General features: G+C 41.2%; 1 protein-coding gene across 3 annotated transcripts; it reads left to right on the top strand.

Moving 5' to 3' along the window:
- Positions 1-2776: 2776 nt before the first annotated feature.
- On the top strand, positions 2777-23363 carry cyb561.L (cytochrome b561 L homeolog). Of its 3 annotated transcripts, none has more exons than XR_005964032.1 (7): positions 2777-2935; positions 11818-12047; positions 16452-16550; positions 16639-16742; positions 18350-18498; positions 21460-22363; positions 22416-23363. XR_005964032.1 is itself a non-coding variant. In XM_018234559.2 (7 exons), the coding sequence occupies exons 3-7, from the start codon at positions 11846-11848 to the stop codon at positions 21647-21649; spliced, it is 744 nt and encodes a 247-aa protein (XP_018090048.1). In that variant the 5' UTR covers positions 2802-2935; positions 8486-8567; positions 11818-11845; the 3' UTR covers positions 21650-22129. The 3 variants fall into 3 exon arrangements, 2 of the variants coding, with proteins under 2 accessions (XP_018090049.1, XP_018090048.1); XM_018234559.2 differs by lacking the exon at positions 22416-23363 and adding an exon at positions 8486-8567 and having other exon boundaries at positions 2802-2935; positions 21460-22129; XM_018234560.2 differs by lacking the exon at positions 16452-16550 and having other exon boundaries at positions 21460-23363.
- Positions 23364-24264: the final 901 nt, after the last annotated feature.

Here is a 24264-nt window from a genome sequence, read left to right as displayed (position 1 = left end):
GCAGGATTGTTCCACCGGCTGGAGGTGGTGGGGGGCACAGAAATGAGCCAGGCCTTGTTTCCCTGAGTCATTGTTTCTGCTTCTAGTCCAGAGACATATAATTATGGCCTAAGGTTGAATGCAGGTGATTTGAATGGAGAGCCTATGTTTATTGTTGGTATCCTTTGGCTGTCGGTGGATGCTGGAGTTGTATTCCACCGACAATTCAATGTCTGCCGAACGGGGGGCGACTCTGTGTTATCGTTACTATCCTACCCTTCAGTAGCTACAATACGTTTCCCACTGCATTTACTACCAACACGGCAGCCCAGCTCATTTATTTGTAAGTCTCTGCCAGTAGTGCAACTCGATATCACTGGGCCCCATAGCAAATTATTTTTGAGGCCCCCAAAATGTCTAGAAGTTGTACTTGTTTTCAAGGTTTCCACCTTTTCTGGAAAAAAATACCTGCCTTCCTATAAATGTATCTTTATACCCTATTAATAACATTGAGATCACTGACCTTTCTATTTATTTATCTTTATTCCCTATTAATAACATTGGGATCACTGGCCTTCCTATATATTTATCTTTATTCCCTATTAATAACATTGGGATCACTGACCTTCCTATATATTTATCTTTATTCCCTATTAATAACATTGGGATCACTCACCTTCCTATATATTTATCTTTATTCCCTATTAATAACATTGGGATCACTGACCTTCCTATATATTTATCTTTATTCCCTATTAATAACATTGGGATCACTGACCTTCCTATATATTTATCTTTCTTCCCTATTAATAACATTGGGATCATATCACTGACCTTCCTATATATTTATCTTTTTTCCCTATTAATAACATTGGGATCACTGACCTTCCTATATATTTATCTTTTTTCCCTATTAATAACATTGGGATCACTGGCCTTCCTATATATTTATCTTTCTTCCCTATTAATAACATTGGGATCATATCACTGACCTTCCTATATATTTATCTTTATTCCCTATTAATAACATTGGGATCACTGGCCTTCCTATATATTTATCTTTCTTCCCTATTAATAACATTGGGATCATATCACTGACCTTCCTATATATTTATCTTTATTCCCTATTAATAACATTGGGATCACTGGCCTTCCTATATATTTATCTTTCTTCCCTATTAATAACATTGGGATCATATCACTGACCTTCCTATATATTTATCTTTATTCCCTATTAATAACATTGGGATCACTGACCTTCCTATATATTTATCTTTATTCCCTATTAATAACATTGGGATCACTGACCTTCCTATATATTTATCTTTATTCCCTATTAATAACATTGGGATCACTGACCTTCCTATATATTTATCTTTATTCCCTATTAATAACATTGGGATCACTGACCTTCCTATATATTTATCTTTATTCCCTATTAATAACATTGGGATCACTGACCTTCCTATATATTTATCTTTATTCCCTATTAATAACATTGGGATCACTGACCTTCCTATATATTTATCTTTAGTCCCTATTAATAACATTTGGATCAACCATCATTTATACCGGCCAGGTCAGTAAAATATACCAGCCAGGTGGCAACCCTAGTTGTTTTACCAATATTTATTGAAATTGGATCTGAATTAGGGTCTCAAGGGGCGCCGACACCTCCTGGGCAGCTGTAAGATCTGCTTCCTCTGTAGTTACACCCCTAGTTTCTGCCAACCCCCAGGCTAAGGGGCAGAGACACACCCTCAGATTCGGGCGATTAGTCACCCGGCGATAAATATCCTCTTCTTCGGGCGACTAATCTCCCCGAACTGCCTCCCACCGGGTAGAATCTAAATCGCCGGCGGGGTGGCACTCGGAGCGCTTTGTTTTCCGGAGTTTCCTCGTGATGCAAAACAAAGCACATTAATTGCTGAAGAGGAGATTTATCACTGGGTGACCGAGGGTCTGACCACACGTGCAGATTCATTAGTCACCCCAGTGACAAATCTCCTCTTCTTTGGGGCCACAATCTCCCCGAACTGCCTTGAAAATGAAAATCGCTTGGGGGAAGGCGCACGCGGAGCTTCGTCTTCCGTAGTTGCCTCACGAGGAAACTTTGGGCGACTTCGGAAAACGAAGCGCCGCATGGGCCTTTCCCCAAGCGATTTTCATTTTAGCAGTTCGGAGGGCAGGGGGAAGGCAATTCTGGGGGATTGTTGCCCCCGAAGAAGAGATTTGTTGCCGGGTCTAAAATCTGCTCGTGTGGCCCGACCCTAAATCTCCCTGAATGTGAGCGCGACTCTGCCCTAAAAGGCACAGACTATACCGGGGCTCATTCCGGTGTGACGGAGCAAATAAAGCTGCTGCTGTTTGGTGTTTTCCTGAGATAATTTCATTTTGTTCCTTGGTAAAACCTGCTTCTCACTGGGGCTCATTCATTAACACTGGGCAATGGGCAGTAACCCCTAGCAACCAATCAGTCATTAGGCTTTTTCTTCAGCCAGCTGCAAGTTGATCAGTGAAGGCAATCTGATGATTGGTTGCCATGGGTTACTGCCCAGGTGCAACTGTGCCCAGTGGTAATGAATGAGCCCCAGTGAGAAGCAGGTTTTACCAAGGAACAAAATGACATTAAAACAGGAAAACACCAAACAGCAGCAGCTTTATTTGCTCTGACTCTCTCACACACAATATGTATAAACAACAAGCCACAGGCAGACTCCCTCTCTTTCCACAGGCTGTTTCTATAGAGACAAGGTGAACCGAAGCCCCGCCCAGTCGCGTCACAGCTAGGAAGTGACTCCCCGCCCCCCCCCCGCAGGTCCCTGTGTGTGTGACATGGACAGGGAGGGACAGTGGGACTGGAGCTGCCGGACACACAGGGAATGATACAAACCCAGCGCTGACTTCATAGACTCGGGGTCGGACACAGACTCTTATTATTCTTCCTATTGGGCAGGTAAGTGTCTGTGGAACGTCCTCAGTTACCTGCTTGAGTCACGTGGTCCTTGTGTGTGAGGAGGAAGTGGCACCTTGTTGTACAGTCATTATTAGTGATGGCCTATTGCTGGGGCTCTGGAGAGACACAAGCTTTTATTTATTTACAATTAGCATAATGGGACGAGCTGCTTTGCAGTCTGCATAAAGTGTGGAGGCCTCCAGAGTATGTGTGTGTGTATAATATATATATAAGTGTGTGTGTGTTTATATGTGTGTATAATATATATATAAGTGTGTGTGTGTTTATATGTGTGTATAATATATATATATGTGTGTTTGTAGGGAGGGTCACAGCTGTGGGTGACTGGAGGAGCTCTGCGAGGCCCTTCAGGACAGAGGAGCCCAACAGCATTTTCAATAGACATTTACTAAACAGGTTTATCCTCATAGAGTTTCAGGCCTTTGCTGTGGGCTCCAGTTCCTGTATGTGAAGCCAACAGGGGTGGGAATGGGAAGACCATGAGATTGAAAAGGGGGGGCATTGCGGGCTGGAAGCAATAATGAGCTAAAGCTGCACAGAAAACACAAACTTGGATCCAAAAAGTCACATCTGGGGGCTCCCATCTATTTGAGGCGCTTTAATTTACTTTGTGTTTTATTTGGGTTAATTACCTTCATGATTGTACGGTACTGGACCTGTTATCCAGAATGGTATCCAGAATGCTCAGGACCTGGGGTTTTTTTTTTTCCAGAGAATGGATCTTTCTGTAATCTGGATCTACATACCTTAAGGCAGGGATCCCCAACCTTTTGAACCCGTGAGCAACATTCAGAAGTAAAAGGAGTTGGGGAGCAACACAAGAATGAAAAATGTTCTTGGGGTGCCAAATAAGGGCTCTGATTGGCCATTTAGTAGCCCCTGTGTGGATTGTCACCCTACATTGAAGCTCTATTTGGCAGCGCACATGGTTTTTATACAACCAAAACTTGCCTCCAAGCCTGGAATTCAAAAATAAGCTCCAGCTTTGAGGCCACTGAGAGCAACATCCAAGGGGTTGAAGAGCAACGTGTTACTCACGAGCTACTGGTTGGGGGTCACTGCCTTAAGGTTTAGGGCACACGCTAAGATTCGGGGTGATCCAGCGAAATATCTCCTCTTCTTCTGGGCGACTAATCTCCCCAAACTGCCTCCCACCGGCTAGAATGTAAATTGCCGGCAGGATGGGACTCGGAGCGCTTCGTTTTCCGACTTAACCTCCCCGAATCTGAGAGTGTTTCTGCCCTCACGAGGAAACTTCAGGCGGCTTCGGAAAACGAGCTCCAAGTGCCATCCTGCCGGCAATTTACATTCTAGCTGGCGGGAGGCAGTTTGGGGAGATTACTCCCCCGAAGAAGAGGAGATTTGTCGACTAATCTCCCCGAATCTGAACGTGTGCCTTGACCCTAAAGGAGAAGGAAAGTCTTTTTGCATTTGGTGGTGCCAAATGTTAGCCACCCCCAAGTGAATGTATTTACTTACCTGAAACCCCAGGCCGGTGCTCCTATCAGCAGAAAACTGCACCTCCTCTTCTGGCTTCTTCTTTCTTCAAATTTCCCGGGGCAGACGCATATGGAGTAGAATGAAATAGCGTCTTTTTAGTTAAAGTTTGGCTTTTCGCTCTAATGCACATGTGCAGCTGCGTGAAGAAAGAAGACAACAGAAGAGGATCGCTCCATCACTGGTATAACCCCGGGCGGAGGAGCACCAGCCTGGAGTTTCAGGTAAGTAAATACAATCACTTGTATCACAAAGTGCAAGAACACTTTCCTTCTCCTTTAAGTCGATTAGAAAACCATGTAAACAATAAAAAAAAAACCAATAGGCTGCTTTTGCTTCCAATAAGGATTAAGGGTAGAACTCCAAGCATATTTCGTCGGAGCAACACCCGGCTACACGCACACGGCAAGTCGGATGGAGACGCAGGTGTCTGGACTGAATGAAAAGTCGCAGGTAAAAACGACATTACATCCGACGTGACACGACTGTCGGATGTGGACGCAGAAAGCAGCGTCTTCATCCGACAGTCGGACCGTGTAGTTGTTACCTCCTGACTTTTCATTCAGTTCAATTATATCTTGACTCCTGCGACTCCATCTGACTTGTCGCCGGGCGTCGATCCGTCGAAAAACGTTTGTGGAGTGTCTACCCTGATTGCATCTTCGTTGGGATCAGGTACTAGGTACTGTTTTATTATTACACACAAAAAAGAAAATCATTTTTATAAATTTTGGATTATTTGGATAAAATGGAGTCTATGGGAGACGGCCTTTCTGTAATTTGTAGCTTTCTGGATAACGGGTTTCCCGTTCAGGTATGTGCAGCTTCCAGCTGTTGGCAGGATTCTGGGATTTAACCTGCGGCTAAACTGTGTAAGTACTGAGAATGTAATATAGTCCTCTGCACTATGTATTCATGTTCATCCCAAGGGGCCGACTTTTGGCCTCTCTTCATGTCCCCTCCAACTGGTAAGAATATAGTGAATAAAGTAACCCCTCTTGTAAAATATAATATATTATAAGTTACTGAGGCGTTTCATGGCCATGGGGTGGGGGTACTTTATTTATTATAATACACGAATGTGACAGAAATGACATCAATAAGCTCTGATTAAAACCAATGACATCACTAAGCACCATTTATAAGGATATAAACGGTATATAAGCAGATATTTATGGCTTGTGTGTATTATAAGGATATATATATATATATATATTTGATTATAATTATGTCAGCCCCGTGCTGGGCTCACAGGCACTCTAACGCCTCTTTTGTACGGGTACTATAAAGTCTGTTTGCAAATAGCTGAGCAAATAAGGATATTAACTCCTAAACACTCCTGTTTTTATATCATATCACTGGGTTTCCATATGGAATGATCCCGTATAAAACCTGATTTCTGTTTTCCTGTTCCAAGGCTAAAGGTTTGATCAACATTGGATAAAGAATGTTATATATTAACAGGTATTTCTGAGCAACTTTCAAGAGAGCACCCAACAGGGGTGGGGGTTTTTAAGCACTTTGCCCCCTTCTCACACATACTGTATCTACCAAATGCTGCGAGGATAAAATGCTCAAAATGTACCCTTTGTCTTAATATGTCCCTTAATTGCTCTAAAGGGTTGCAGCAATGTATAAGAAGCCAGCTGATTGACAGATGTGTGAAGAAGCATGCAAGGCTATAACTGCTACATTATTTCAAGAGGCTGAACCAGCAGTGCAGAAAGGGAAAAACCTTTTTAAACATTACATTACAGGGTTATATTTCATGTATTATAATGGTTTAAAAGCACAGTGCATCTTTTTCCTCTGCCTCATATAATGGTCGGGTCTAGCTGTCAAAGCTGCACACTTGCCTGGTTAGATGAACCTCATCTCCCTCACTGTGTGGCATTATAAATGGCAGCAGTAGTAAATCTTTATGAGCCATTCAGATAGCGAGATAGGCTTCTGTTGTTGGGTGGAAAGGAAATAGAAACAGTAAGGTGAGCGCCAGGAAATAGCTTCCTCCTTGTCAGTGCATATATACATTTATATATTGTTACCAGTTAAAGGGATTCTGTCATCGGAAAACATGTTTTTTTCAAAATGCATCAGTTAATAGTGCTACTCCAGCAGAATTCTGCACTGAAACCCATTTCTCAAAAGAGCAAACAGATTTTTTTATATTCAATTTTGAAATCTGACATGGGGCTAGACATTTTGTCAATTTCCCAGCTGCCCCCAGTCATGTGACTTGTGCCTGCACTTTAGGAGAGAAATGCTTTCTGGCAGGCTGCTGTTTTTCCTTCTCAATGTAATTGAAGGAGTCTCAGTGGGACATGGGATTTTACTATTGAGTGTTGTTCTTAGATCTACCAGGCAGCTGTTATCTTGTGTTAGGGAGCTGCTATCTGGTTACCTTCCCATTGTTCTTTTGTTTGGCTGCTGGGGGGGAAAAGGGAGGGGGTGATATCAGTCCAACTTGCAGTACAGAGTGATTGAAGTTTATCAGAGCACAAGTCACATGACTTGGGGCAGCTGGGAAATTGACAATAAGTCTAGCCCCATGTCAGATTTCAAAATTGAATATAAAAAAAATCTGTTTGCTCTTTTGAGAAATGGATTTCAGTGCAGAATTCTGCTGGAGCAGCACTATTAACTGATTCATTTTGAAAAAATGTTTTTTTCCCATGACAATACTGTCATGGGAAAAAAACATTTTTTCAAAATGAATCACTGAGAACTGTATTCATAAGGGTCGCACAGGCAGATTCAGGAAGATTTAAAATCTAAATTTCCAGCAGGATGGCACTCGGCGCGATTCGTTTTCTGAAGTTTCCCCGTGAGGCAACTTCCGGCGACTTCGGAAAACGAATTGCACAGAGTGACGGCGATTTACATTTTAGCCGGCGGGAAGGCAGTTTGGGGAGATTGTTCGCCCCGAAGAAGAGGAGATTTGTCGCCGGGCGACTAATCTCTCTGAATCTGCCTGTGTGCCCTGACCCTTAAGTGGAATGGCGGTGTAAACGTTTAAGTGAGGATGAGCTACAAACACTATTAAAGGAATTGTTCACCTTTCAACACCTTTTTCAGTTCAGTTGGTTTCAAATAGTTCACCAGAACTTTCTATGTGTGACTGTTTTTCTAATATTGAAGTGTAAAGTTTAATTTCTCACCTTCTAAAGCAGCTTTGGGGGGGGGGGGTCGCCGACTCTTTAATCTAAATTGATCCATTAGTTAATCCTTTTCTTGTGTTTGTCCCTGCTGGAGCAGAATCCCTGAGTTTCATTACAGGCAGCTGTTAGAATTGATACAATAGTTAGACTTTAAAAAACCGGTTAAAAATAAAATGGAAAGTAACTAAGGGCTCTTACACAAGGGTGGTTTTACTTGTGCTCCGCTTTCTTCCGTTCAGCCGCAGGTGAGCGCAGGAGTAGACACAGTCAATTATTGTGAAGGGGGCTGTACTCACACAGACGCATGTAAGCGCCGAACGCAGGTGAAATGCAACATACTGTGTTAGTACAGCCCCCTTTACAATAATTGAGTGCGTCTACTCCTGCGCTCCCCTTGCGGCCGAACCGAGGAAAGCGCAACGCAGAGGAGCGCAGGTAAAACTGCCGGTGCGTAAGAGCTTTAAGAAAGTTATTTCTGGAGAACAATCTGAAAACACTTGAACTGAAAAAAGTGTTTGTAAGGTGAACAACCCCTTTAATACAGGCCTACGTGCACCAAAAAATAACAAGCAAAGTGTCTATAGTTTAATATTTCTGCCTACATTGTTTATTCCCTAAACCCACACAAATCAATCGTTTCTATGTATTTGTACCCCCCCCCCTCCTTTGTACCCAGGCTCCAATCTCATTATTTTGGAGTAAAACAAATGGAAAGAGAGCAGAGAGGCTCAGTAATTGGTTTATCCCTCTTGCACACGGCTTGTGCTCTCAGCTGATAGACGCACTTGTAAGCTCTGTGCCCCGGGGCTGTCCTGCTTTATCAGCCTTATCACTTGCAGGAGGGTTTATTGCACATAACTCTGTCTGCTTCCAGACTGCAGCCTTCCTTCATTACTGGCACCTGCCCAGGTATATGACAGATCTTTACCAACCCTGCGGGGAGCCTTCTGCCTAAAGTAAGTAAAGTAGTATTTCCACATATTTCCTGGGCAATAAATGTACAGGTGTCAGTAGTGCTCGGAAGTCTCTGTTACTAAACGTATACAGCTTTCGTGTTACCCAGTTATATATACCCACGGGCACATAGACGCACAGATAATATCATAGGAAACATTTTAGTACGATATTTGGTGCGTGTATGGTGGGAAACGAGCTGACCGATATCGGCTGAAGACTTGAATATCGGGCTGGATGGAAAATTTTGATAGGGAGCCATTGAAGGCTTAAAGGACCAGTAACACCAAAGAATGAGTGTTTTAAAGTAATGAAAATATCATGTACTGTTGCCCTGCACTGGTAAAACTGATGTGTTTGCTTCAGAAACACTACTATAGTTCATATAAACAAGCTGCTGTGTAGCAATGGCGGAAATTGAAAAAATGTTAAATGGCACAGGATAAGTAATGGATAACAGATAACCTTATGTTCTACAGAACTTATCTGTTGTCTGCTGTGTAACTTGAGCCTTTTCTCCTTTGAATGGCTGCCCTCACTGCTACACAGCAGCTTGTTTATATAAACAATAGTAGTGTTTCTGAAGCAAACACAGCAGTTTTACTAGTGCAGGGCAACACTGCATTATATTTTTAGTACTTTAAAACAATTAAATTTTTTGATATTAATCGTCCTTTAAGAACATCGGCCATTGTTAGTGCTGAATGGTCAGATACAGGAAGAATTCTATTGTTTCTCTCTGTATATCCAACGATTCAGCTCTACTCGTGTGTATTGAAACCAACGATCTTTCTTGGAAACATCTTTTCCAAGAAAGATTGTAATTGCACACAGGAGTGAAGGTGGCCAGACGTAACAATGTCGTAGGCCAGATACCTGTATTATGTAATTTTATATAATTGTTAGTTTATACAAATACTTCTTTCTTAAAGGGATGGTTCACCTTCAAGTTAATTTGTAAAGGGGTTGTTCACCTTCCAACACTTTTATTCAGTTCAGTTGGTTTCAGACAGATCACCAGAAATAAAGACTTTTTCCAATTACTTTCAATTATTTATGCGTGACCGTTTTTTTTTCTAATATTGAAGAGTAAAGTTTAATTTTTTCACCTTCTAAAGCAGCTCGGGGGGGGGTCGCCGACTCTCTAAATTGATAAAAAAAAAATTGTATCTGTCTCTGCTAAGCAGAATCTTACAGACAGCTGTTAGAATTGATACAATAGTTTCTAATACTCCAGAGATGCTGCTGTGAAATGTATCAACTAAATGAGAAATTTAACAACTAAATGGAGCAAATTGTAACAGTTCAGAGTCTGTACCTGAATTACTGAGCTGCCAGACTCAAACACCAGAGATACAAACCTTAAACTTTAAACTTAGATTTTGGGAAAATAAAAAGTAAAAAAGTCTTTATTTCTGGGGAACAATCTGAAAATAATTGAACTGAAAAAAATGTTTAATATTTTCTACAATGGCCAATTTTAAGCAACTTCATTATTTGTTTTTTTAATGAATTGCCGCCTTCTTCTGTCCATCTTTCAGGTGGGAGTCACTGACCCCATTCAAACAACAAATGCTCTGTAAGGACAGAGACACACAGTCAGATTTAGGGAGATTAGTCACCCGGCAACAAATCTTCGGGCGACGAATCTCCCCAAACTGCCTTCCCTCTGCCGATTTACATTCTAGCCGGCAGGAAGGCAGTTCGGGGAGATTTGTCGCCTGGCAACTAATCTCCCTAAATCTGACTGTGTCTCTGCCCTAGGGCAGAATTGTTAATGTAATTTTTTTATTACTCATCTTTCTATTCAGGCCTTTCATATTCCAGTCTCTTATTAAAATCAGTGCATGTTGCTAGGGCAATGTGGACCCTAGGAACCAGATTGCTGAAACTGTAACTGGTTGTTCACCTTAGATAAAAAAGGAAAACCAACTGTAAATTTGTCTGTTTGTGTTTTTTTGACTTATTTAGCTTTTTATTCAGCAGCTCTCCCGTTTGTAATTTCAGAAATTCTGGTTTATAGGGTCCGTATGACCCTAGCAACCATGCATTGATAGGAATAAGAGATTGGAGCATGAATAGGAGAGGCCTGGAAGATGAGTAATACAAAGTTGTGATAACAATACATTTGTAGCCTGAGGGTCAGGGCAGACGCTCAGATTCGGGGAGATTAGTCGCACGGCAACTGCCTCCCGCCGACTAGAATTTAAATCGCCGGCGGGATGGCACTCAGAGCGTTTAGTTTTCCGAAGTCGCCCGAAGGCAACTTCGGAAAACTAAACGCTCTGAGTGCCATCCCGCCGGCGATTTAAATTCTAGTCGGCGGGAGAAGGAGATCTCCCCGAATCTGAGCGTGTTGCCCTGACTCTTACAGAGCATTTGTTTAGGCGGGGTCAGTGACCCCCATTTAAAAGCTGAAAAGAGCCAGAACAAGAAGGCATATAGTTAAAAAAAAAAAAACTATTTACAAGTAAATAATGAAAACCAAATGAAAAGTTGCTTAGAACTGGCCATTCTATAACATGCTAAAAGTTAACTTAAAGGTGAACCAACCCTTTAAAGCAGGGATCCCCAACCTTTAGAATCCATGAGCAACATTCAGAAGTAAAAGGAGTTGGGAAGCAACACAAGCATGAAAAATGTTCCTTGGGCGGCAAATAAGGGCTGTGATTGGCCATTTAGTAGCCCCTATGTGGATTGTCAACCTACATTGAGGTTCTGTTTGGCAGTACACCTGGTTTTTATACAACCAAAACTGCCTCCAAGCCTGGAATTCAAAAATAATCACCTGTTTTGTGGTCACTGAGAGCAACATCCAAGGGGTTGGAGAGGAACGTGTTACTCATGAGCTACTGGTTGGGGATCACTGCTTTAAAGCATAGGCAGAAATTGAAGTGATATTACAGTGAAAGAGTAAATTGTGGGATGTCAGGATCCTTTTACATAAATCCCTGGGGTATGTTTGCGTGTGCCTTGTGTTAGTCAGAAGTACATAAGTGCAATTACCCAGCAGCAAAATTGGAATCATTCCTGCTGGGCAAAGAAAGCGTACGTATTGTTTGGATGCCTTTGGCTAAATTCCACAGAAAGTAGAAGCCAAGGTTGGGGTTGGATGGAGACAGTGCTGCTAAATGTGACTGCTGTTGTCACACTACAAATCCCAGCATCCTCCAATGTAAAGATGCCGATTTAGGATGTTTAAAGCTTCTTCGTTATAATATTAACCCCTATGTGTCTTTCTGTCTCCTGCAGAATCTAACCTCCGACTTCGACCTCAGCCATGGAGAATGCACTCAGCAGTCAGAACCTCGGCTTCATGCCGTACCTGGTGGCAGGGTCTCAGATCCTGGGGATTGCCATTTTGGCTATAACCGGAGCATGGCTGGCACAATACAGAGGCGGTTTCTCCTGGAGCGGGCCCCTTCAGTTTAATGTTCATCCACTGTGCATGGTCCTGGGTATGGTGTTCCTGTGTGGAGAAGGTGAGTGGGCCTTGGCAATGGGAATATATAAGTTAACTTTTAGGTATGTTATAGAATGGCTAATTCCAAGCAACTTTTCTATTGGTCTTCATTATTCATTTATCTTATAGTTTTTGAATTATTTGTCTTCTTTTTCTGACTCTTTCCCGCTTTTAAACGGGGGTCACTGACCCCATCTAAAAAATAAATGCTCTGTAAGGCTACAAATGTAATGTTATTGCTACTTTTTATTAGTCGTCTTTCTATCCAGGCCTCTCCTATTCATATGCCAATCTCTTATTCAAATCAGTGCATGGTTGCTAGGGGAATTAGGACTTGCTGAAATTGCAAACTGGAGAGCTGTTGAATAAAATCTAAATAACTCAAAAAAACACAAATAATAAAAAAAAAACAATGTCTCTGAATATCTCTACATTCTACTAAAAGTTAATTTAAAGGTGAGCAATCCCTTTAAGTGGGGCTTACTTTTTTTTTTTATTCAAGGATTAACCCATAGCAATGAAACCTTATTTCCTTTGTACACTGACCTCCATCAGTACAGGTTATATATGAGCAAACTCCGCTGAACTGGGTAAAGGGGAAATAGTCACTGAAATGGAAAAATGCCCATTTTGATTGGTAGTGGCCCCCCAGTGATATAATTCTATGCCACCTTCTGACTTTTTATTGCAACTGTGGGCAAAGCAGATTCTGCAGGGTGAGCCAGTAACACCCTCGTGTGGCCTCCTTTAGACAAATACAATGTTTTAGCTTTACTGTATCCAAAGGCTCAGCCTTTGAATATGCTACATTACGGTTAAAAGGGGTTGTTCACCTTTAAATTAACTTTTAGTACTTAGTAGAGAGGGATATTCTGCAATTGGTTTTCATTTTTTATTATTTCTGTTTTTGAGTTATTTTGCTTTTTATTCAGCACTCTCCAGTGCAATTTCAGCCATCCAGTTGCTAGGGGTTCAAATTGCCTTAGCAACCATGCATTGATTTGAATAAGAGATTGAAATATAAATAGGAGAGGCCTGAATAGAAAGAGTAATAAAAAGTAGCAATAACAATACATTTGTAGCATTTGTTTTTAGATGGGGTCCCCATTTGAAAGCTGTAAAGAGTCAGAAGAAAGCAAATAATTAAAAAAAACGGTACAAAATAAACAATTAAACGGAAACATTGCTTAGAATTAGTCATTCTATAACATATTAAGAGTTAACTTAAAGGTGAACCACCCCTTTTATATGCCATATATCTCTGTATGGCAACCTGATGTGTGTTAAACAGATCCAGATGAAGCCTCTCACCCTTCATACAATGATGTAGCGCGGCTCTGCGCTTGGTCTTTATAGTTGGCAGTTACTGCACTTACTGTAACCTGTCACTAAGTGATGCAGTTAAAATACCAGGCTGAAGTCTGCATATACTGTAGGCAAATAATTATTATATCGCCAAAAAAAACAGCTGCAAAGTTGCTTAGATTAAAAGGAATAATTTAATGGGGTTTTACAATTTTTCAAGGAGTTTTAACATTATTTGTAGATGATCAGGTCTCTACTTCATGTTCCTGGTGATATGGGCCCTTAAATCAACCTGTACAAGGTGTGGCAAATGGGAGGCTTCAGGGCAGGGTGTACTTGTAGTGAGATGCCTCTGGCCTGGACAGGAATAACAGGGTGTTGCTAGAGCAAGCACAATGCAGTATTTAAGGGAAATACATAGCAGACTCCATGTTTAGCTACTCATGCACCGTCACTGCTGGACTGAGCAGGGATAACAGTGTGCTATGTCCAGCAGGAATAGTAGAGAGCCGCTGTATTTGCTATAATTTGTATTTTAGTACAAGTCGGAAATGGACTCCAGCTATAGCCCAGCCTGCATATAGTGTCAGACTATAGGGTATTTACTCATAACAGTCAACACAGTTTTTAAAGAAATGGACCAGCGCTCAAAAAGTAGCTTGACGATAGATAACAAAGGAAAAAATGCCTAATATAGTGTATTTAAAACTTAAAATACGCCTTTATGTGAACTCACACAGTGCTCTTTTCCTTACACCTTTTGGGTTAATATGGGCACCTTTAACTAGGGATGCACCGAATACACTATTTTGGATTCGGACTAACCCCCGAATACTTCGCAAGAGATTCGGCCGAATACCGAACCGAATCCTAATTTGCATATGTAAATTAGGGGTGGGAAAGGAAAGTCGCTTGTTTTTCCTCCCTGCCCATAATTTCCATATGCAAATTAGGATTTGGATTCGGTTAGATTCAAATTCAAATCCTACTAAAAAAGGCAGAATCTTGGCCGAATCCTGGATTCGGTGCATCCCTACCTTTGACCAATAGTAGCTTTCGGCTTTCGGGGTTTGAGATTGGATAATCACAAACATTTAATACATTTTGTAAACCTTCAAGTATTATGCAGACCTTCAAATATTATCTGTTCTTCAATACTCCGGTCTTCAACAGAATGCGTTTAAAATAGTGTAAAATCCTTTTTAATACCCAAATATATATAAAATTGCACTCACATTTTCACAGTTTAAAATCGTGTATATCAATGTCCCCACATCGCCAAATTTCGGAAACCGCTGACGTAGTCGGTTGTACTTGGCGGCGTCCTGACCGTGACGCATGCGGCTGACGCGTTTCCAAAGGCCTCGTGAACACTATTGCGCATGTCTTCCTTTTCCGAGGTTGCGGTGGCCATGTTTTTTACATAATATAAACAGAGCTTATACATACTTAAAAGCTACAAAAAAGTTACACAAAGAATTATTTGAATTTAAGGCCTAGAACATCCTTATTGCACCTTATACAATTCCATCAAATGGTGGCCTTTTTAGAATAGCCCAAAATTGGTTAAATTGATCAAAATTCCACGTTACATTTAAAAATAGATAATATGGTAATGGGATTCGTCTTAAAAATGGTTCAGTCTTAAAAACTTAAAACCACTTATAGAAAGGCTCTCAGGTTACACACTTTTTATATTAGCGTGTGTCATATACACTAATACACACATGTAGCATGTAAGTTAAGTTGAAAAAAAAGACATTTCCATCAAATGCAACCTTTTATGTGTCACTTATATAGCAAACCAGTTCCTAAGGGCTCTTACCTGTGCTCCACTGCATTGCGATTTCTTCCATTCAGCCGCAGAGGAGCGCAGGAGTAGATGCAGTCAATTATTTTGAAGGGGGCTGTACTCACACAGACGCATGTAAGCGCCAAATGCAGGTGAAATGCAACATGCTCTGTCCCAACCTGGGTTTGGCGCTCCCATGCGACTGAATGGAAGAAAGTGCAACGCAGGGGAGCGCAGGTAAAAACAGACGTGTGTAAGGGTAGGACTACAAAGGAACGTTTTCGTCGCGATCCAACATGCTGCAACAAAACGCCGGCGTCAAATCGCATGCGATGGAAATAAGGAAGTAATGGAAATATCGGATGGTGTTGCAGCATGGATCCGGATCAATGCTGCAATTTCATCTGATATTTCCATTACTTCCTTATTTCCGTCGCATGCGATTTGACGCCGGTGTTTTGTTGCAGCGCATCAGATCGTGCCGAAAACGTCTATGTAGTCCTACCCTGTTGCGTCTTTTCTTTACAAGTGCAGCAGGGGGTTACTAATAAGAGCAAGGGGTATAAGTAGAATACAGGATCGAAGGCTGGAGGTAGACGGTAGTTGGGGTAGAAGGAAGGTAGACAGGGCCATGTCTGTTGCAGCCAAATGTGATTTGTGCCGAGAGCCTGGAGCCGTTTCTGGGAATAACTCTCTGCAGTCTTAATGAACAATTACATTGTGATTGGAGCCATTAGACAGCTGCCATCCCTAATTAAATAAGCCACAACATTTTCTGGCCTGGGCTAATATATCCCCGGGCTGCTGCTCCCGTGGGTTCATCACTAACATAAGTGCAGTTAACCCTGTCCAATGAGACACTCACTTTTATTAGTCCAACTGCTCTGATAAAAGATGGCTGCACAAGCCAGGCAGCTTTGGGTAACTTGGTCAAACCTGGTTGGTCATTCGGCCAAGGAATCAAATCAGGATCTGACATCAGGATGAACCTTATGTGTTTTTCACCCAGTCAGATTTTAGAGACATCTGACATTATTCAGAGAAATTAACATTCTGCATGGAGCAGTAGGCAGCCATATTGGTTAGGAGTAGCCAAAGACTGTAGGCATGACCTTGCCCACAGAAATTACTGGACGAGGGAAGGGTCTTTGCCACAAAAATAGAGTAACTAAGCAGTGTCTTCCTTTAAGCTTTTGTATCAGGTTAGATGGTGAATGCCGCCATTAACAGTCCAAATATATTAGTGGGCATAGTCTTGTCACATGATATTCTTGTTGAGCCAATGAATGAGAAGGCTGTAATCTGTGTTTATTGTTTGCTCCACAGCTCTCTTAGTGTATCGAGTATTCAGACATGAGACAAAGAGATCAACCAAAATCTTGCATGGAGTCTTGCACATCATGGCACTGGTCATCTCACTCGTAGGTAGGTGTTTCTCTGAGCTGGAGGGATGGAAGCTGGAATACTCCAGACATGTACATTGTAATCACGATGCTTGTTTTCTGTCCTGTAGGGATCATCGCTGTATTCCAGTACCACCAAGCCAATGGGTATCCAGATATGTACAGTTTGCATAGCTGGTGTGGAATAGTCACCTTCACTTTGTACATCCTGCAGGTAAGTTGCCATAAATTCCTCTTAAGGCTCAACTTCCAGACATTACAAGTCTCCTTTACTTTTTAGGTCCGGAGCACACGAAGCGTAGGCTACACTGCTCTTATTTTTGCAGGTTGAAAGAAGTGGATCCGCTTCATTCATCTAAGCCACTTTCAATTGCATTTAATCACACACATAGTGGACAGGAGCGGAGGTTGGCCCAAACATGTCTCCTTTCACGCATTTTGGTTGACCTCTGCTTCCACTTTACTGCAAGAGCACATCCCAGTTGATATGGAGTGGATCCTCTCAGCCTGCAAAAATATGCTCTGTGTGCCCTTGCTCTTATAAGACCCCTAACCAAAAGTCTTGGCATTAGACTAAACATTCACTATAGGGGGTTAACAGTATCTGATGACCACTGCTGGATTCATATCCACCTTACCCCCCCCCCCAAAAATACACATTAGCACCTCCAATCTTTGCAACGATGTCTTGCAGGAGCGTTCTGGGCTCAGTTGCTAGAAACAAAATATCACTTAAAGGGCACGTCAACCCCAAAAATAATAATGTGCCTAATAAAAAACATAATTCTAAGTAGGGATGCACCGACTCCAGGATTCGGTTCGGGATTCGGCCAAGTTTTTGGCCTTTTTCAGCAGGATTCAGAATCCTTTGGCCGAGCCGATCTGAATACTAATTTGCATACACAAATAAGGGGCGGGGAGGGACACAAAAAATGTTTTCCCCTTCCCACCCCTGATTAGCATATGCAAATTAGGGTTCAGGTTCGTTATTCGGCCGAATCTTTCACGAAGGATTCGGGGGTACGGCGGAATCCAAAATAGTGGATTTGGTGCATCCCTAATTCTAAACAACTTTAAAATACTTTTTAGTACGATGTAGAGAGGGATATTCTGAAACAATTTGCAATTGGTTTTCATTTTTCTATTATTTGTGGTTATTTTAGTATTTTATTCAGCAGCTCTCCAGTTAGCAATGTCAGCAATCTGGGTTGCTAAGATCCAAATTACTCCAGCATTGATTTGATTAATCCAAATTCCCCTAGCAACCATGCATTGATTTGAATAAGAGACTGAAATATGAATAGGAGAGGCCTGAATAGAAAGATGAGTAATGAAAATTAACAATAACAATACATGTGTAGCCTTACAGAGCATTTGTTTTTGAGATTTGAAAGCTGGAAACAGTCAAAAGAAGAAGGCAAATAATTCATAAACTATAAAAATAATAATAATGAAGACCAATTGAAAAGTTGCTAACAATTAGCCATTCTATAACATGCTAAAAGCGTAAAGGTGAACCACCCCTTAATCAGCGGCCTTGTCTTACATTGTATCAACAGTCTGAACCACCAGTGCAGAGAATAGAAAGGGATTGACAAACGCTGTTTCAATAGCAATGAATATACAAATAACTTTAAAACCATAGAACATTTGTAATGAATATATATTGCAAAGTTGCTTTGAATCAAGTTTTCTTTTATTAAGCAAAAATAATTTTTTTTGCTTTGATATTCCCTTTAAGCAGAGGGGTTGAATTAGTTAAAGTTATTCCCTATTTGGGTTTGTAACCGTTCCCCCTTTCTTTTCTTTTTCTCCTCCCAGTGGATTATTGGATTCAGCCTGTTCTTTATACCCGGTGTGGCCTTCACTTACAGGAGCCAATTTAAGCCTCTGCATGAATTCTTTGGCCGTGCCTTGTTCCTGAGCTCAATCGCTACCAGTCTCCTGGGTCTCACCGAAAAAATGTTTTCGTGAGTATATATATATATATATTCTCATACTTAATGTTGGCTATATAACCGAGCCTCAGTGGTACCTTATCTACATGCTGTATTATATATGGAGCCCGGCTAAATACTTCTTCTTAATCACCCTGTTCACAAAGGATAATGAACTGCCTGCTGTTTGATATAAGGATATTTCAAGTGACCAAAAAGTTACATAGGCCTTTGTATGGTCACATTACCCCTCAGTGGCTTCTAATATACTTATAATTTACAGTAGGGGGTACATTATCCCTTATAATACACGAGTGATACTCAGAGTTCCCTGTATAACTCAGCCTGCAGCCTTGTGCCTTTATATGGTCACAGAACAACCCCTCAGTGACTTCTAATATCCTTATCATTTACAGTAGGGGGTACATTATCCCTTATAATACGAGTGATACTCAAAATATCACAACACGGTACAGAGAACGCTTAGAAATTTTATATTTTTTATAGAATTCACAGCCCTGGTACATCTTGCTCTTTGGGAAATGCCAGCTCTCATGAGCCGTGATCACTAATTATTTCTGCACTGATGAACATGACTTTCAGTTTGGTTTGGAGTCGGAACACCCATTCAGCTTCAAAACAAAGAGCCCTGGCATAAAGAGTTTGTCATCTGCTTTGTATTGTTTGGTCAGGCTTCACCTCACCTGATGTGTAAATAACTGGAGGGGGCCACACCTGTGCAGACAAAGGGCATGTCAGGGAGAGATCTAACTAGCCGCCCTGACTACTATCTATTCATGTGTGTGTCAGTAACAAGGCTGCAGACTGAGTTATACAGGGAACTCTGAGTATCACTCATGTATTATAAGGGATAATGTACCCCCTACTGTAAATGATAAGGATATTAGAAGTCACTGAGGGGTTGTTCTGTGACCATATAAAGACACAAGGCTGCAGGCTGAGTTATACAGGGAACTCTGAGTATCACTCATGTATTATAAGGGATAATGTACCCCCTACTGTAAATGATAAGGATATTAGAAGTCACTGAGGGGTTGTTCTGTGACCATATAAAGACACAAGGCTGCAGGCTGAGTTATACAGGGAACTCTGAGTATCACTCATGTATTATAAGGGATAATGTACCCCCTACTGTAAATGATAAGGATATTAGAAGTCACTGAGGGGTTGTTCTGTGACCATATAAAGACACAAGGCTGCAGGCTGAGTTATACAGGGAACTCTGAGTATCACTCATGTATTATAAGGGATAATGTACCCCCTACTGTAAATGATAAGGATATTAGAAGTCACTGAGGGGTTGTTCTGTGACCATATAAAGGCACAAGGCTGCAGGCTGAGTTATACAGGGAACTCTGAGTATCACTCATGTATTATAAGGGATAATGTACCCCCTACTGTAAATGATAAGGATATTAGAAGTCACTGAGGGGTTGTTCTGTGACCATATAAAGACACAAGGCTGCAGGCTGAGTTATACAGGGAACTCTGAGTATCACTCATGTATTATAAGGGATAATGTACCCCCTACTGTAAATGATAAGGATATTAGAAGTCACTGAGGGGTTGTTCTGTGACCATATAAAGGCACAAGGCTGCAGGCTGAGTTATACAGGGAACTCTGAGTATCACTCATGTATTATAAGGGATAATGTACCCCCTACTGTAAATGATAAGGATATTAGAAGTCACTGAGGGGTTGTTCTGTGACCATATAAAGACACAAGGCTGCAGGCTGAGTTATACAGGGAACTCTGAGTATCACTCATGTATTATAAGGGATAATGTACCCCCTACTGTAAATGATAAGGATATTAGAAGTCACTGAGGGGTTGTTCTGTGACCATATAAAGGCACAAGGCTTCTCACTTATAAAATGGTACATATTTTGGTCCAGGGTGAATAGAGGATTGCTGGAGCTAATGGATTTGCCCATTTAGTTAACTCAGTATTAAGGAGAAGAGCAAATGAAAAGCAAAGTGTTGTCTATTTACTGTACATATAAACAGATAAAAAGCCGGCAGTATGAGACCATACCGCCCAGAGATGTACAGAGTTTTCAGTGCTGAGCAGCCAATCCATCAGAAACAAAAGTCCATTCATGTAGCCCATAAATCTGTATATGTGCACAGTGTCGCACTGGCCCACAGGGATACCAGGAAAAGTCCCGGGGGCCCAGGTGTCAGTGGCCCCTCATGCTGCTAAACATTTGGTCTATTTCATGGCCATTCCCTATTTCTATGAGAAAGAGGCTAAATAGTTGGAATAATAGATTATAGTATGTACAGAAAATAGACTAGGAGAATAGAGGCTGAGTGAGGATAGGAAGAATAATAGTACTGAGAGTGGGCTCCTGGTCTAAGGTTTTTGGGTGGGCCCCTGGTCTAAGGTGTTTGAGTGGGCCCCTGGTCGAAGGTTTTTTTTTGGGTGGGCCCCTGGTCTAAGGTGTTTTTGAGTGGGCCCCTGGTCTGTTTTTTTTTTGGGTGGGCCCCTGGTGTAAGTTTTTTTTGGGTGGGCCCCTGGTGTAAGTTTTTTTTGGGTGGGCCCCTGGTCTAAGTTTTTTTTGGGTGGGCCCCTGGTCTAAGGTTTTTTTGGGTGGGCCCCTGGTCTAAGGTTTTTTTGGGTGGGCCCCTGGTCTAAGGTTTTTTTGGGTGGGCCCCTGGTGTCCCAGTCCGATACTGTTAACCATAATCCAAATGGTGCTCACATAAACAGCAACTGTCTAAATGCTTTTTATTCAGATCTCCACCAAGAAGGGGGATTGCCCCCTAAACGGCTGATCTGAATAAAAAGCATCAAGACAACTGCCCGTTGCTGTTTATGTGAGCGCCATTTGGATTATGGTTTATTGGTGTTATACAAAGGTCACAGATGCTGGTCTGGCTCTTTGGCACTGGGACACTTGTGTTAGTTACTGACCGATATCAATAAAATGACAAAATACTAATTTATATAAATAATTACTTAAAACAGGGAATACTCAAGTCACCCAGCAGAGGGCATCCTGGTGAATTCTCTAGGGGTGCTGCTGGTGGTATTCGGGGCAGTTATAGCCTATATCCTGACTCGTGAGGACTGGAGGCGCCCACCTCTCCCGGAGGAGCAGGCCCTTTCTATGGACTTTAAGACCCTCACGGAAGGAGACAGCCCGACTGATCAGTGAGTAGTCTCCGATATACTCACACTGAAGCTTTCTACTGATGGAAACCAATGACGCTGCTTGTGATTGTAACTTATGTACAACTGGGACCCTCACTCTCCCCTGTTACACACCGGGACAACCATGAGACAAAGCAACATTTACACAGACACAGCCCTGAAAATACTGTTGTGCCCACACCTACCTATACTTGCCAACCTGTGCCCACTTTTTCATCAGTCCCTAAAAACAAAACCCTGAAGAAGTTGCACATAATGTTACTGTTATTGGAAATGGACATTTGCTTGCCAAGGCCTCTGATCCTAGTCTCCAGAACACAGTTTTAAAGGCCAGGATGGAAAAAGAAAGGTAATTCGGTAAAAGCACACTATAAAAAATGATCTTTAAAGGATAAGTATACCTTTGAAATTGATGAGGGTGATATTCTAAGCACTTTTCCAATGTACATTCCAAAATATTAAAGGGCATGTAAAGGCAAAAAAATAAAATGCCATTTTTAATTTCTTTAATGAATATCAAGTATAGGTAAATCTAAAATGAAATGAAAAAGAATGACAAAGAAACCTATCTCCAATATACTTTAATTAAAAAATGTGTACCGTTTTTATAAGAAACCTGACGGTATTCAGTGAAATTCTCCCTTCATTTACTGCTGTGGATAGGAATTGTCAGACGGTCCCTAACTGCTCTGCAGGGAAACAATCATACTTATGAACAGCAGGGGGAGTCCCCGCCTTACTTCCCAGCCATGCAGAACTCAAGCAGCTTTGTTTGTTTCCCTGTAGAGCAGTCGGTGACTTTACTTCGCCTTTACATCCCCTTTACTGTTTCCAACTCCAGCTGCAGGGACAAAGATCATGGAGCCAGATTTAAACAGATAAACTGGGATTCTATTTGGAGGATTATTTTGCTGCAGCCACTGGTTCTGCAGAGTAAGAGAAAGTTTGTATTAAACAATACAAAAACTATAAAATCCACATTAGATTACATGACAACACAGGACCCAGTGCAGTCTGTATATTCTGATTATTAATCAGTCTTGTGTATCGGCTTATGGCAGATATTATTTGACTTTGATCATTTATGACGATCCCTAAACAGCCCAGACCACACTGAGCATGTGCACAGTCTTGGTCTTGCAAAGATGTATAACAAAGTTACAAGATGGCGACCCCCTGTGGCCAACTTTGAAAGCATAAATTATTTGTTTGATAAGGTTTGTGGTGCAGTAAGTTCATGTTTATGTTTAATATACAAAATACAGCATTTCTAGCCTTATTCTATTTTAGACTTGTTGTAACAATACATGTATCCTTTAATATCTTAGAATGAAAAATAAATATTGAAAGTACATTACAAAAGTGCTTAGAATAGCCCCCTCATCAATTTTACATTTACTTATTTTAAAGGGAACATACCTCAAATTATTTTCTCTTTCCCATATTGCACAGTGCTGGCTTTACACACTTTGGTTTAGCTTTACTAAAGGGTAAATATCCATATTTATTGCAAGTGTAATCCTGACCTGTCACCTGACGTATTCAAGGGAACTCTGGTGTGTTCGGCCCATCTGCCTTTAGTAAATTAGGGGCCATATCTGCATCCCCCCAGTCTGAACATCATCATGGACCGATCCCCAGCTTTTGTGAGTGTCCACTTTTAGGATATGTGCCAATTGTGTCCATTCAATTATTGTGCTAATAAATGTTCAACGTGCTATTCTGTTTATTTACTTTTTCCTTTGCCCACATTTAGGGGCAGATTTATCAAAGGTCGAGGTAAATTGTCGAATTGAAAAAATTCGAATTTCAATCTAGTTTGTGTACTTCAAAATTTGAAATTTATCATGTACAGTGTCTTTAAAAACTCGACTTCGACTGTTCACCATCTGAAACATGGAGTCAATTGACGGACTTTGAAAAATAGTTTTTTTTTTGGGGAAAACTTTGAATCGAATTCGATCTAATGCACGATTCCTTCTATTTGAACGAAAACTGACCTATTTGACCCAAAAAAAAAACAAACTTCGACTTCATTTTGGTTGGTCTTTTTGAATTTCAAGCTGTGTACTTCGACTAGGGAATAGTCCAAATTCGAAATTTATCCTGTACTGTCTCTTTAAAAATTCGACTTCGACCATTCGCCAGCTAAAGCCTGCCGAATTGCCGTTTCAGCCTATGGGGGACCTCCTAGAACCTATTTGGAGTCAATTGGCAGAAGTTTTTTTGTGAAAATCGTCTAATCGAATTTGATCGAAAACGTTATTCCTTTGATTCGATTTTGGCCGAATACGGACCTATGCGACCCAATACAACCCTTCAACTTAATTTCAGTTGGTCTTTTTGAATTCGAATTTCGATCTATTTCTGTGTACTTCGACTAGGGAATTTGCAAAAAATTCAAAAATTTTGAATATCGAAATTTATCATGTACGGTCAACCATTCACCATCTAAAACCTGCCGAATTACTGTTTTAGCCGACAGGGGACTTCCTATTTGGAGTCAATTGGCGGACTGAAAAATCTTCCTTTTTTTGGGAAAAACTTCTAATCGAATTCGATCGAATGCGCTATTCCTTAGATTCGATTTTGCCCGAATACGGACCTATTTGATCGAAA

This window comes from Xenopus laevis, chromosome 9_10L (assembly GCF_017654675.1).
Source record: "Xenopus laevis strain J_2021 chromosome 9_10L, Xenopus_laevis_v10.1, whole genome shotgun sequence".
NCBI classification, from domain to species: domain Eukaryota; kingdom Metazoa; phylum Chordata; class Amphibia; order Anura; family Pipidae; genus Xenopus; species Xenopus laevis.
The sequence above is the reverse complement of the archived record's forward strand: the minus strand, read 5'-3'. Positions and strand labels throughout refer to the sequence as shown.

Excerpts from the sequence above, each read along its gene's own strand:
- cyb561.L (XM_018234559.2), top strand. The coding sequence starts at position 11,846 with ATGGAGAATGCACTCAGCAGTCAGAACCTCGGCTTCATGCCGTACCTG. Across the intron at positions 12,048-16,451 it reads GGTGTTCCTGTGTGGAGAAG|CTCTCTTAGTGTATCGAGTA; the intron begins GTGAGTGGGCCT and ends TTTGCTCCACAG. Across the intron at positions 16,743-18,349 it reads TCACTTTGTACATCCTGCAG|TGGATTATTGGATTCAGCCT; the intron begins GTAAGTTGCCAT and ends TTCTCCTCCCAG.